The sequence below is a fragment of the Trichogramma pretiosum genome, unplaced genomic scaffold (assembly GCF_000599845.2).
Source record: "Trichogramma pretiosum strain Unisexual culture from Peru unplaced genomic scaffold, Tpre_2.0 scaffold108, whole genome shotgun sequence".
NCBI classification, from domain to species: Eukaryota; Metazoa; Arthropoda; class Insecta; order Hymenoptera; family Trichogrammatidae; genus Trichogramma; species Trichogramma pretiosum.
The window spans coordinates 381,182-396,598 of record NW_019641704.1 but is presented as its reverse complement, the minus strand read 5'-3'; the positions used below and the strand labels follow the sequence as shown (position 1 = coordinate 396,598).

At 35.4% G+C, this 15,417-nt stretch overlaps 1 protein-coding gene across 2 annotated transcripts in view; it reads right to left on the bottom strand.

Moving 5' to 3' along the window:
• Positions 1–15,417, bottom strand: part of LOC106656589 (ephrin type-B receptor 1-B) — a 78,828-nt gene that overhangs the window by 40,762 nt on the left and 22,649 nt on the right. For both annotated transcript variants that reach the window (XM_014377652.2, XM_014377653.2), the window contains exons 3-4: positions 7,084–7,163; positions 3,835–4,120 (exon numbers count right to left, since the gene is read on the bottom strand). In XM_014377652.2, coding sequence (XP_014233138.1) covers positions 3,835–4,120; positions 7,084–7,163 — 366 coding nt within the window. The remainder of the gene's footprint in view (positions 1–3,834; positions 4,121–7,083; positions 7,164–15,417) is intronic.

Genomic DNA, 15,417 nt, shown 5'->3' with positions numbered 1-15,417 from the left:
CGTGCCATCTATTTTTTTTCAGATGTTTGCTGTGATGGGTTCCGTCAACCAAGTGCACAAAGGAGTCGAGCAGACTATAGCATTGCCTCTCGTGTATGCTCTGATGGAAGGAAAGGAGCAGATTGCCTACGCAAAAATTTTCCAAATCATCAGTGACCGCGGACGCGAATTCGGAATCCAACTTCGTCAACCGCCTCGTATTATGTCGGACTTCGAACTGGCCATCATAAACGCAGCAGCAGAGTTCGGAGGAAATGTTCATCTATACCTGTTTCATCTCTGTCAAAGCGTGTATCGCTTTCTTTGTGAAGTACGATTTTTTATTTTTTCTTTCGTTCTTTTTCATCAACTCACTTTTATTACTTTTATACTTTTCCAGGTTGGACTTCAGAGCGCCTACAAAAATCCAAAGGATGACTCCGTACGCACGGCATCAAGGATGATGTGTGCCTTGGCATTTGTCCCCGTGGATGACGTTGAAGAAGTTTTCGATCTTTTCAAGGAACAAGAACATTTGCCTGAAGTCTTTAGGATCAAAGTTGTACCATATTTCGAGGTAAGTCGTATATTCTTAACTTGTTATCTCTTTTACTTAATTTTTTTAAATCAAATCATTATAGAGAACGTATGTCCGTGGGAAGAAGCAATCAAAACTTTGAAAAAAGCAGATTAAAGGTCTTAAAAAGACCTTTAATTTGACGGGATTGAATTTGGATTTGCTTAAAAATTGACGGCTACAGAGCCATTTGAATATTGCTGTAAAGAAGCGGAAAAAATTAATTTAAATCGGAAATTAAAAAAAAAATTTTTTTTGCTTCCAGTCTAATATACACACACACACATACAATGCGTACGAGGTGTGACTACTTTTTAGGTGTGAACATTTTTTGTTAGACCACTTTTCATGCTTCTCAACTTCATACTGTTGTTTACATCGAAAGTAGTGAATCTTTCGAAAATTTTATTACCTCATTTCGATAGGATTTTTTCAAGGAATCTGATGATCTTTTCAGATTCTCGATATTTTTTATGAAATTCGAATGAGAGTGAAAAGAAAGTTGGCGGAAATTTATGCGCTGTATATGAGTAGCGGCGTGTCGTCACTTAGTTCTTGTCATACTTGCCAGATGGAGCGCGACGGGCACTCCTCGATATGACGAGCGCGGCGAACAGCCTTACTGCTCATAAAAATTTATCAATAATTTTTGCGATGTTAACAAAAAATATTTTTCATCTGATAAAACATTGATTTTAGAAAAGAAGTTTATGGAACAAAAATTCTTAGAATTAATTAAAAAACATGCCTGAATTATTTCAGAATTTTTGGAAGTGATTTTAGAAAACCGGATTTTCCGTACTTTCCAGAAATGTGAAAATTATTTCGGAAAATTCTGAAAAAAATTTGAGGGTGTTCCTTGAATAATTCTAAGACTTTCATGTTCTGTAAACTTTTTTTCTTAAGGGGACATTCCCATTAAAAATGAAAAAAAATCGATACATTTTTTTTACGTTAAAATGTTCTTTAACATTACAAAAATATCCTGTTAAAATTTTAGAACGAAATTCATAAAGGAAAAAAAGTTATGCCCGATTACACGAAGCGTCTAGCGTGCTCGATATGTACAGAGCAAAACTTCGGACGCGTTTTTCTTATAACTACTTTTTTTCAGCTCTTGACAGCGATTGCGAAAAAACTACTCGTTCGATCTTTACGTTTAACGTCTCGTTTTAATCGTTACAACTTTCTCTAGAAGACAAACCTCTAAAAAGTTGAAAAAATCATCCCTAATTTTTTTTATAGGGGTGAATTCATCCCTATAAGCACCGAACAGAGGATTTTTTAAAGAAAAACTCGTGCCAAAATCGTAAAAATTGAAAATATCAATTTTATAGAGGTTTGTCTTCTAGAGAAAGTTGTAACGATTAAAACGAGACGTTAAACGTAAAGACCAAGAGCCGAAACACGGATTTCAGCAAATTCCGTCTATAGTCAACAAAATGGGTCTTAAGTCCCATAAAAAATTTTTTTTTGTAGTTTAATATGTAAGAAACAATACCCCAAAGGTCCGGAATGAATAAAAATTATAGTTTTCAAAAAAAAAAAAAAAATTTAAAAAGTGATTTTTTTTACAATTTGCAATGGGAATGTCCACTTAAACTGAATAGCTTATGACATAGAAAATAAAGGAATTTGAAAGTCGATTTTTTCATTCAAGCCATCATTTCGTTAAGACAAAAATATTGTTTATCAAAAGTAACAATGGTTTTTTGACCCATTAAAAACAAAAATGCTTGATTTTTTTGTTGGTTTTCGCAGCAAAATTTTTTTTGCAGTTTCAGGTCTTTGAAAAACTTTGCACGGACCTATTTCGATGTAAAATTCATTCAGAAACTGAGCACGATTTTTTGCGTAATAAAAATGTTATAGCTACTTAAACAAAAGAAAAAGTAATAATTTTTGCAAAAAAATCAAATTTTCGATTTTTTTTTACTTTATTACCTCTAAGGAATCACGATAAACATGATCAGAGGTAATCACGACTATCAAAGTATCTCAGGGAATTTTTATGAAACTTTTAATGTATGTGCGCGCTCGCGCGCGTCAACTAATCAAGTGAAAATGACAAACATGAAATTGAAATAACTGATGACTTACAAATATAAACATTTTAGCAAACGCCAAATTTAAGTTTTCTTACTAAAATAAATATTTGAACGACTGACGCGAGATTCGACCAATCATGAAGCGAGGCGCAGTTACTCCTCGACCCATGAGGTGACGAATAAAACGACTTCACATGCTTTTTTTAAAGGAAAGATTTTCGAACCACTCCTTAAAATAGAAAATAACTCATATTCATATAAAATATCACTCATTCTTTACTCGAAAAATATTGAGTATAGAGTAAAAGTACACAAAACAAAAATTTAAAAGTTGTTCGAAAATTTCATAAAATTTCCCCGAGATACTTTAATAGTTGTGATTACCCCTGATCATATTTATATTGTGATTCCTCAACGGTAATATGGCGAAAAAAAGTCAAAAACTTGATTTTTTGAGAAAATTTTTACGTTTTCTTTTTATTAAGTAGCTATAATTTTTTTATTACGATCTTATCACCAGAAAAAAATTTAACCTCAAGGCACTGAAAATCCAATAGGTTTGGACCTAGAGAGCTGAAACTTTCAAGATTTTCATTTTTCAATGTACTCTTCAAACGGACATAATTGAAGAAAAAATCACATCAAAAATTTTTCACGCTAACTATGGCTTAGCCGATTTACATACAGGCAGATATTTGTGAGGTAAAATCCATCGACGCATTTTCTTTACGTTTTTTCTTAATGCTCGCAAAATGCAGGTATGTTAATCTGTCATGAACTCGTTAATAACTTGAATATTGCCTATTTAAACATCAAATTTGGACACAGATAGTGACAATCATTCCGTGATCGGGTACTCCTTGTTAGTTTGAATACCGTAGGTTCTTCTATGGTAACATTTCATTACCAGTTTTTATGACAAACGCATATGATAAAAATAAACTAATTTATAAAGATTATTAATAATTCTCGAATGTCAAAACATAATATATATTTATATTATATAGTGTCACGTGGGACGACAAGGCCCCACCAATGACGCGGCGCACTACAATGAGAGTCATAAGCATAGCTCATCAGCGGCGGCAGTATCAGTACATCAAGCGACGAGGAGACACCTTGCGAGAACGGCCCCTCCCCTCTGATATATTTTGAGCCTAATTAGTTATTTCGCCTTTTTATTTAACCCCTTCCCACGTAACAATAGTAATAACCATAAAAAAAACTTACCGATTAGCTTATAGCTATCTGGTTCCCACGGAGGAGGCTCTTTTGTAGCAGCATCGAATTCATAGTATAACAAACTAAACGTTTCTTTACAGCTGAGAGCATTTCCTGGAAACAAGGAACAGTCTCGAACTGTAAATTTAATTTCTATGTACATACGATTAGCTGGGCCTCGTTCAATAAACGGAGTCCATAGCCAATTATTAACATTATTATAAGCTACGTCACATACTACGTAACTTCTCCAATTTATTCCTTTGTCAAAATTAGTGAATGATTCTTCTACCCACTGCAAAAATAAATCAGAATACGAATAAGTGCATGTATAAATACATTTGGATCATAATAATATTTTACAAAACCGTGAGCACGTATGTCACCGATCTGAACACACTTTTGGTATGTTATAGTACATCGTAGAAAGGCCCCAAAACCAAAATTATAGACCCCCTCCCTCCTTCTTGATTAAAATATCAGAAAAAATTCATGAAGGTACTTTTCTGCAATCCTAGCAACTTTGAATTTTTTCAGATTTTTCAAGAGCTTCAGGCCTTCAGATGAAATCATTGAAAATTTCGGAAGTCCAGATATAGCGATATAAACCGATGTAAAACGCGAAATTTTTTTTCTTTAATCTCTTCAAAAAACAACATTAATTTTTTCAGATTTTCTCAGATTACCTAAAATATTTTATGAAGCCAAAAACCCTTTTTTGAATGAAAATTATTTTTTAGGGCGATCGGAGCCTTAAAAAATTTGGAAAAAATTTTTTTTCATATGTTTTCAATCAAAATACATTAGCTTAAAATTTTCTAGATTTTTAAACTACAGTTGATAGCTCCTAGAGCTGAAAAACGCTATTTTTAACGAAAAAGGTTCCTGGAAACCGATGTTTTCGGTGAAAAATTTGAAAATCTTTTTTCTGAATTATTTGTCAAATTTTTAAAAATTTTGTGTGTTTCGTTTTTCGATTGAAGCCTCTTAGGTCAATCTAGAGCATTATATAGATCGTAAAAGATTTTATTGTCCCATCAGTTGTCTTCAGGAATGTCCTCAGAATTTTATTTTATTCGATTTGATGTTCTAGATTGAGCTAGAGGCTTAAATCGAAAAAATGGAATGGTCAAAACTTTTTAAAATTCAGGAAAAAATTTTACTGATTGAAAAGTCCTTCGACCAATCCTACGAATCCATCGTTTTTGAGTTAAAAATTCCAGAAATCTTCTCAAATATTTTCTTTTTTTAATCGCCATTTTGTATAACTAAAATCATATTTCACTAATTGGAATCATCATAACTTTAAGATAAGGGCACATAGATGCTTGCGACGCGGTGGCCGCGTCGTAGCCTCATCGATGTTGGCTGCGGCTCTTAGCGCGCCAGAAGGAGACGTGTGTGTGTGTGTGTGTGTGCGTGTGTGCGAACTCGCTGCGGCTTGGAGCGCGCGAGTTTTGCTAGTATGTGTGTGTATGCATGCGCCAGCTGCGACTTGGGCGCGCTGGCAATGCATGCTGTGAGTGCGAGAGAGAGCGAGCGAGCCGAGCTGCGCCGCGAGGCGCGCCGGCTTGTGCGCAGCGGTTGAGCTCCGATCACGTCGAAGTGAGTCAGGAGCGTCGGTTTGCGAGCTCGGCGGCACGAGCAGCGGCGAGCGATCACGAGCGACGAGAGAGCGCTGAGATCGAGCGCGCTGATCGACATTCAAGTCCTAGCAGCTCAAGAGAGAACATCTCATTCAACAGCGACGACAGTTAGAAAGCGTAAGGGTTGGTTTGGTATAGTATTGTGTGAGTGTGTTGTGCGCTTGAGATTACTCGCGTGATTGTGTGTTCGGATTTGAGTGTTGAGTTGATCAAGGGTCGACCTGGTGCGCTTGAAAGAGCTGCACTATTCTACCCGGTGTGTTTGGTGAATTAGCTGAGTGGCGACGTAGTGGTAGGCTAGCGCACGCGCTGGACTTTGTCCTTGCAGCGTGCAGCTGGCGTGGTTAGCTGAGTGGCGAAGCACAGACCACCCAGTTGGTCTCGTGCACCTCGTCTCCTCGGCGACGCCCAGCGCGCTTCATCCGAGCGCGGCGGAGGGACCCGAGTTCGAGAGTAAGAGCGAGTAGGGTCGCAGTGTAGTGTCGAAGCGAAAATTAGGTAGTGTTGGCGTACCCTGCACACGGTCTCGGGTAATACTCGGCAGTCGAGTAGAAGGCCGTGTGGCATGCTTTATTAGTACCTAAAACGCTAGGATTTAAACAATTTTTATGTAAAAATCCAAAAAAAAATTTTTTTTACGAAATTACGTCTTTTTTTTATAAAACCATCCATAACTTCTGACCCGTTTGTTGTATTAAAAATCTGACACCAAATTCGGAAAGTTCATTAAATTTTTTATTAAAAATGCTTACCAGCAAGTTCTCCAGAACCCATTTTCAGTCTAAGTACATCGGTTCAAAAAATATCAAAAATGTGTCCGTACCGGACTTAATGGGTTAATAATAAAAAAGTTTTACGAGATATCAATATTATGTCAACTGTTATTTATATTTCGGTAAGATCTAAACTTCTACTTTCTATTAATATGGGACATGACGTGTTATGACGTGATAAGCTCGTTGAAAACGTTAAATTTCAGAATCATAATAGTGTAAGAAAGAGGCTATGTTTTTTCATTCGCCTGTATTTTTTTAAACATACTTCACGATAATTTCTTTTTACAAAATTAGTATTTAGACGTTGGTAGTTTTCAATAAAAAATTATACCACATTAGGTGACGTGTCATATTAGGGCAGTCTCTTCAAGTTATGAAATAGATTTTTTGTAAATTTACGACGCTTCCGCTATTATGTAATGAAAATTGATGACATATTTTTTCAAGTAGGGGGAAGCAGGGGGTGTTGGCATGTCAAGTAAGTTGGCGAAATAACTTATTTCTCCTGATCAATGTCTTGAACCGAGATAGTGCCATTACATACAAACACCACATATTACAGTGTTAGGCCTACTGAAAGTATCATCTATAGAAAAGTCATTAATGCGGATAAATATGCCGTTTTGCTAGCTTAGCTCACATGTCAAACCACCCTACTGTTCCCTAGCTAAGGAGATGCTTCATTAATTGATGTTTTTTGCGGCTTCCACAAAAAAATCACCGAATTGCAGCATTTTTAAAAAATCATTGAGTGGAGAAAATCCTTTATGATCTTATTGTATGAAGAAGAAATTAGTTAAACATAATTAATATTAACATTTTATAAAAGTACTTACTCCTGGTGTATTTGCTTGTTTGCCGAAAGGAAACTTGGTCCATTTTAAGCTTCCCTCTATTGTCGTATCTAACAATACCACTGAAAACAGAAAAATTAATGTGAAATGTAGGAGAAATTTTTTTACATTGATCGAAAGCAATTAAAGAACCAAAGGGGCTTAAAATTGGAAAGGAATTTTTTTATTTTCAATTAGGACTTTTTGCTCCTCTTTCCAATGCATTTATCAATTTTGATTATTCACTGAGATACAACTGTTTCTGTGAGCCTTTATTATAAACTTTACGTGTTAAATTGTTTTTACTTTTGCATTGTTTGGCGTTTTACGTTTTGCAAAATCGTCGTGTCATAACATACAAACCTAGCCGTTGAAGCTACAGCACCAGGGTCCGGTATATTTCTTCAGAACATCAATGGGCACAAACGCAAACTCAAGCGAGACCGTTCGACCCCTTAAGCATAATTTTTTTTCGTTTTATGTTTTTTTCTATATTTATGTTATAAATATACTCATTAAAAGTGATATATGAGTTCGATCACTTCACCCGAGGTTGCGTTCATGGCAATTGATATTTACGCGATTCTGATGCTGTAGCTTCTACGGTTTGCTCTGTTACGACAAGTGAGGTGCATTTTGCTAAAATGTAAAACGTCAAAAAACACAAAAGAAGAAAAAATTCAACATATAAATTACACGAAAAAGGCTCACGGTAACAGCTGTATCCCAGTTAAAAATTCAGGGAAAGGGTGGAAAAAATCCTACTCAATAATATTAAAAAAAAAAAAATTTTTCAAGTTCAAGGTGTATATGTCGCCTTAATTTTTCGTCCGAATGTATATCACTGATCTTGACACGGTTTAATATATTACTAGCGTCGTTCCTCGCTCGCTAACGCTCGCTCGGTCTCAGATTGTTTCAAAGAAATTTTAAGAAATATTGGAGGAGTAAGAATATTATAAGACATATTTATGAAATATTTAAATTTTGAACAATTTTAAATGTTGAGACATAATAGAATATAATAGAATCATGTTTATCGATATACTATGTGATTGGTCATGATTCATTGAATACAAAATGACCCAAGAACTTGATAGATTTAACTTAACGAAACATCATCTCTCCTTCTCGTCTTAAATATAGTACAGTGACTTTCTAAAAGGGCATTAGTTTGTACGTTGAAATAGGTCTATGAGAAATTTGGAGATTAGTAGATTAAAAAAATAACTAAATAAAAAATCTGCTATACTTAAGTGGAAAAGAATTTAATTATAAAAATTTTGAGACCTAAAGGATCATTGATTAAATATTGATTAAATATTATCAAAATCATGTTGACAAGGACTTAAAAATTACAAGTCAATATATATGTATCCTGGATGAATTTTAATAATAATAGGAACCCCAGACATATTTTTTGTTGTAAAAAAACCTGCAAAAACATATTTTATCATCCGAAACAAAAAATTTTAATATTAATCCTTAATTTTCATGCTTTTGCATTTAAAATTTCCATGGCCTAAGAACAACAATCTTTATACTTTAATTTTCGATTCTTTTTTTATTATAAATTTTTTAATTTTCATTTTAGCGACGAAAATCTTTCACAGAATAGACAAATACTAAAGATCATTGTACCCGTTCACTTGACTTATCTGTAATTATATACTTAAATAACTAACTTGTCTGCTTTTAATTCATAAACATTAATTTCTTTTTCTTTTACATTACTTTAAGATAAATAATAATTTTCAAATGTACATTTTTTTCTTGTTCGAAAGTCTAGTTTGATATATTGTTTTCGAATATGGGATTAATGAATCTTTATTAGAAGCAACAAATGAAAGAATGAAAAAGGTTATATTGAAAAAAAGCCCTTTGGTCAGTAATATTGAAATTAGTATTGAATTAATTTCTTTTTTTTTACATTACTTCAAGATAAATAATAATCTAATGTAAATTTTTTTCTTGTTCGAAAGTCTAGTTTGATATATTGTTTTCGAATATGGGATAAATGAATTTTTATTAGAATCAACAAATAAAAGAAAGGAAAAAGTTATAATGAAAGAAAGCCCTTTGGTCAGTAATATTAAAATGAATAATTTTGATAAAATAATATAAAATATATGGGTCAAAATAATACATTTTTCAATTTTCGTCCGCACGTATGTCACCAATCTTGACGCGCTTTTGGTATGTTATAGAGTACATCATAAAAAAGTGCCACGCATCACAAAAGTGGACGGGTCGAAGCGTTCCCCAAATGAACTCATCCACGAGAACCCGAAAACAAAAAAATTCCCTGAAGATGTTTTAACAGGGGCCAAAACGGGCACATAGTGCACCAGGTCGGCACGGTCAAGTTATTCGCCACAAACTCATCCGCGAGAACAGGAGAACAAAAAAATTCCCCGAAGAAGTTTCAACAGGTGCCAGAACGGGGACTCGGTGCACCAGGTCGGCACGGTCAAGTTATTCGCACGCGCATATCACCTGCGCTGATGCGGAGACATTTTAGAGAAAAAACTTTGCTATAAAAGCCGGCACAGCTGGCGTCGCGCGGCATTGCCAGCGGAGCAGCGGTCAGTGCAACATCTATGTTATTGACGTATGACCGAAATAATGATCGTTTTCATACTCAAAAAGCAAGTGTTGCGCGAGCGCGCACATACATTATAAGTTTCATAAAAATTTCCTGAGATACTTTGATAGTCGTGATTACCTCTGATCATGTTTATCGTGATCCCTTAGAGGTAATAAGGTGAAAAATAATCGAAAATTTGATTTTTTGCAAAAATTCTGAAAAAATTCACACGTATTCTCTAAACGAATTCAAATACATTTTTACACTCCAAATTGTACTTTTTAGTTAATATTTAGCGCATGTGAAATAGTTTTCGAGTAAAAAATGAGGGAATTTTTATATCGCTACTCGGTATAAATTTGTCATTTTAGAAATATAGGGGCTATATAGAAATCGCGGCAGCGCGTTTTTTGAAGGTTCAGAGAAAAAGTGCACGATTGCTGGTGCTATGGGAACCCTCGGTCGACAGGACAAGGTAGAAAATCGACTTTGAAAAAAAATTTTTAGTCAAAAAACCATTTTTTTTCGGTAGTTTATATGAACAGACGAGACACACTTATTAAGGAAAACCCCCACACATTATATACCAATTGTGCTGGAGTGTTATTTTTTAAAAAAGAATTCAAGACTTGAAAAAGTTAAAGTACTACAACTTTGCAGCCAGCTGGACTTGTCGGTTTTAGCCTGATAAAAATAAAAATATCTTTGTCTTAAATTAGGGATCTTTCTATTTACCACTCTTCCCTTAGCAGTATTTACGTAGAACAATTGTAAAACCATGATGAGGTGGACTGGGGAACTTCATTGCCTTTCATTTTGTTGGGAATTCATTTTTCCTTCAAAAGAAGATATTCTTTGAAGGGCAACAATACCGGGATAAGTTTACGGCGAGTCTCTTCGACTTCCCTCAGGATTTTTCGTCTCAGATATCAGTAATGACAGATTACACAGCTCTACAAAAAAAAAAAATTTTCAAATCCACCGACCGGACCTAGTGGACTTTATGTTTTTGGGGTCGCTGAATCCGAATCCGGGGTCAGTTTTTCAAGGTTGGCCCATTTTAGAGGTCATTTGAAGGTCAAATAATAGGAAAAAGGTAAAAAATCTGAAAAAATTCATAAATGGGTTTCTGATGATGCAGAATCCAAATCCGAGGTCGGATGACCTTCAGGAGGTCACTTTCAAGGTCATGTGAAGGTCAAACTACAAGAATTCAATGAAAATATCCGAAAAAATCACCCTTTTGTTTTGAGGGTCGCTCATTCTAAATTAGAGGTCATTTTGACTGAATCTGGCCTTGTAAAGGTCATTTGAAGGTTATTTTAGGGTCAGATCACGAAAAAAGCTTAAAAAAATCTGATAATACTCATTTTCAGGTTTTTAAGGATGCTGAACTCAAATCTGAAGTCAGATGACCTCTATGAAGTCACCTTCAAGGTCATTTCAATGTTAAATTTATTTAATGCGATAAAATATTGGAAGAAAGTTGTGCTTAGTTTTTTAAAACTGAATTAATTATTTAGTCTGAGACATTTAGCGAGCTCACATTCTGGAATAGAGCTGCTTTTTTCCCTACTCAATAAATATAATACATTTTTTCTAAGCTATTTCCCCGCAGTAAAGCAACCAAAAAAATCTCTTTATTTTTTAACAATCAATTTTTACTTCCGTTATTATAAAATTTACCTTAATTTTGTTGACATAGCTTCAGGTAAATTTTTTATAGGACTTCTTTATATGTGAATATAATATAGGCTATTTTATTTTTTACTATAGAATTGGGTCACAAAATTTGAAAAATTCTTCATCAATGGATTTTTCTTCGATTAAAACGAATGAATTTTAAAATTTTGTGAAACAATGTCTGAGAGTGTAAAAATAAATTCACTATAAGTATATCATTATGACAAAGTAGAGATGAGCAAGGTAGATCGGCATGGGGAGTGAATTGACAAATCGGCATATTTTTTCATATTAATGCACCGTTTTCGTTCGTGATATTGATATGGAGAAATATGCGGTTCTGTTAACTTACTCTCATTCTGACACTCTTTTTTTCTTCTAGTCTTTACCTGCTGCCTCGATAAGTTTGATGCCGGTGAAATAAAATGTAATATGTCTTATAAACTGCATTTCTTACATAACCATTCAGATGAGTTTCCAGATAACTGTGGTGATTTCAGTGACGAGCATGAAGAACGATTCTATCAAGACATGAAAAGTATGGAGCAGCGGTATCAATTAGGTAGATAGGATGTTTTGATGATGGCTGATTGATTACTGCTGGATGTTGAAGAGAGAGAGAGAGTCAAAATGAGAAAGGCAAAAAACGCAAACGAAAACCATTACGCCGTTCGTTTGAAGAAAAAAAAGATGCGTTGCGAAAAAAAAGTAAAAACGCATGCAAAATTAAAAATATTTTCTTAATTTTTTACTTCCTTGTATTAATTTAAAGTTTAAATGACCTTGAAGGTGACTTCATAGAGGTCATCTGACTTCAGATTTGAGTTCAGCATCCTTAAAAACCTCTGAATGAGTATTTTCAGATTTTTTTAAGCTTTTTTCGTGACCTGACCCTAAAATGACCTTCAAATGACCTTTACAAGGCCGGATACAGTCAAAATGACCTCTGATTTAGAATGAGCGACCCTCAAAACATGAGGGTGATTTTTTCGGATATTTTCATTGAATTCTTGTAGTTTGACCTTCAAGTGACCTTGAAATTGACCTCTTAAAGGACATCCGACCTCGGATTTGGATTCGGCATCCTCAAAAACCCATGTATGAATTTTTTCAGATTTTTTACCCTTTTCCAATTATTTGACCTTCAAATGACCTCTAAAATGAGCCAACCTTGAATCGAGACATAGAAATCCTGGTATATTTGTTTTCAAAGAACTGAAGGATTGTTCTCATGCTTCACTAAAAGATTGTAGGATTCTAAAAGCTTTACAGCCTCCTTACACTGGATTCCGAGTTCGGAGTGTTCTGCTACAGACGTGAATAGCTGTGCCTCTTACTAGTTATACTCTCAGTGCCTAAAACCGGTGTTTTTTTTTGGTGGGAGTTGCTGCACCATACGCGCGCAGTGTGGTGCCGCATTAGCTTGTGAGTGCTAAACTCTCAGTACAGCCGAATAGAAGGGTGAATGTTCGCTGGCCTGCGACAGTTGGCGTGATTTTTCCCGTGTTCGCTGTGTATGCTCGACACGGCGGACAAGATCCTCGAGAGGATTATATGCAAACGCCTGGAGGTGTAAACGGAGGCCCCAGATGGCCTCTCAAATCATCAGCACGGATTTTGGAGAGGAAGATCGACCATCGACGCCATCGAGTCCGTCACCGCGGCCCGTGAGGCGGTCGGAGGCACGAGGGGCCGCCGTAAGTACTGGAGTGGTGACGGTCGTCGTCACCCTCGACGTTCGAAAGGCGTTAAACTCGGCGCGGTGGAACAAAACTGAAAATTTCAAATAGTATTGGTTACTAGAGCGCTATAGTAAAAAAATTGACTAACCGTAATAGCAGCGGTAACTAGATTTTTTTGGTAGATTACACCACATATTCGAGTATTTACATAACTTGAACTTGAATTTTATAGTAATCTTAGCTCACTTGATATTTTTTCGTACATACATAAGTTACAACTTAGTTATACTATCGAACCACAATATTATAAATAATATATCATTTTTTGACTATAGCAAAATAAAGAATAATATATTTTTTTAAATTGATAATGCTTCTTATCATTCAACTGAATTACTTAACGCTCATCCGAACGTAGAAATTTTGTTTCTCCCCCTCCAAACACTACCTTGTTGATCCAACTTATGGATCAAACTGTAATTTCGACTTTTAAGTCGTATTATTGGCGAAGAGTCTTAAAAAATATGTTGCAGGCTGTGAACCAATACGATGAACATGATTTGAATTTTGTTAAAAATTATTAGAAAAAATTTTCGATTGCTGATTCTATCCGAATCGCTAAAGAATCATGGGACGAAATTTTACATTCCACCATAAACGCCAGTTGGAGATAATTATGGTCTGAGATTGTGCAGAAAATAGAGGAACCCGCTTCAACCGTTGCCGCTGAAATAATCAGCGTTTCACGTGAAATTGGTGTTAAAGGGTTTGAAAATCTTCAAAAATCAGAGATTCTAGAAATTTTTGATGATACTGTTAAATTAGCCCCGGAAGATCTTGAATCTGACGTTACAGATTTTGTGACGGATAATATATCCGTTACTCTCTCTCTCCCTCCCGCACATGAGGCGAAGGCCCAAATATGTAATATACTTTTTATTACTATTTATCAATTATTTTACTATTATTCATACGTAAAAGGCAGATTGAATCGAGGCAGACGTGCCTGACAAATATGTTGCCTTCCGCAGGACGAGCAGGGTGCGGCCGACTGACGCTGAGAGGGGGAAAAAGAGAGAATTTGGAGCGGCTCGCGGGCCGTAGGACGCGACTGAGAGCTGACTGCTATTTCGGCAATTGGCACGTGTGCACGCAATTGATTTAATAATTAACGCGAGTAAATTCACTCGATGGTAATTGTGTTTTTCCCACAAAAAGTGATTCGAGTCCTTATATACATTCGGTTAGTTAGTGCCGTTCTATTGCGCTGTGAGCCCAAAGAATTTCCGATTGGGGAACGTGGGTCCGACGCCGAAATAGAGTTCAGACTCCAGCGGGTGAGTAGCTGTTAATCGATTACGCGGCCATTAAATCTCTCTCAGCGCCAGCCCGTTCACGCTCGGTTCAGCGGAGGCCCACTCGTAATCTGTACCCCGGGCCCAATTCTATTTCCATTATACTTCGACCTAGTTTAAGGGGAGGCTCTCATCTAGCGCCTCAAAAATGACGTGTTTTTCGTGATTTTTTTTTCGTGGAAGGAAGTGAATAGTGCAGTCAAATTTTGTGGTACATATAAAGTATGTATTTAACTACAATTACAAATTTTTTCAGACCAAAATATCGAATTATTTATCGCCTAGCAGCGTTTGATGGAGGTCGTGTTAAAAAAAGGTACCTCAACGGGCGGCAAGCTAGCACCTTCAGTTTTAGCCCGTAACTAAAAATGCGAAGTTCCTCTTAAACTAGATGACATTTGCTGGAGGTTGAACCTAAATAATTGCAAAAAAATTAAAAATTGATAAAATGGCGGACTTCGGAAAAAAAATTTTTTTTTTGCCATTTTTTGGCTCTTTTAAGGGCTGTAAAAAGTAATAATAATGAAAAAATTCAAAATTTTATAGGTTTAACCTCCAGACAATTTAATTAGCTTTAAAATAAAAAAAACCGCTGCCAATGTATTGGCAAGTAGCTTCCTCATACTTTTTTTTTAACTTAAAAATAATTTGAAAATATTAATATCATCTTTCTAATTACGAAAGCGAAACGAAAGCGCCTCTCAGCTTTATCGGGTATCTCAAACAAACAATGCAAAAAAAAAAAATTTTTTTTCTTAAATAGAAAAAAAAACGTTACGTTTATCGATAAATGAATTTTTCTGGCTTCGTCCCTATGTCATAACGAAAAAAATAAGCCCTCCCCCGTCACGATACGTGCTACCGTTATCAAGGAATCACTCTACACAGCCATACAGCCGCATACACCCACATACATTCCAAAATGTGTCAAAAATTCGATCTAGTATATAGAAATATCATTAAATATATCCTACGATAATTATATACGAAAGCCTAAATGTATCCCATCACAAAACTTCCTATATGAGGG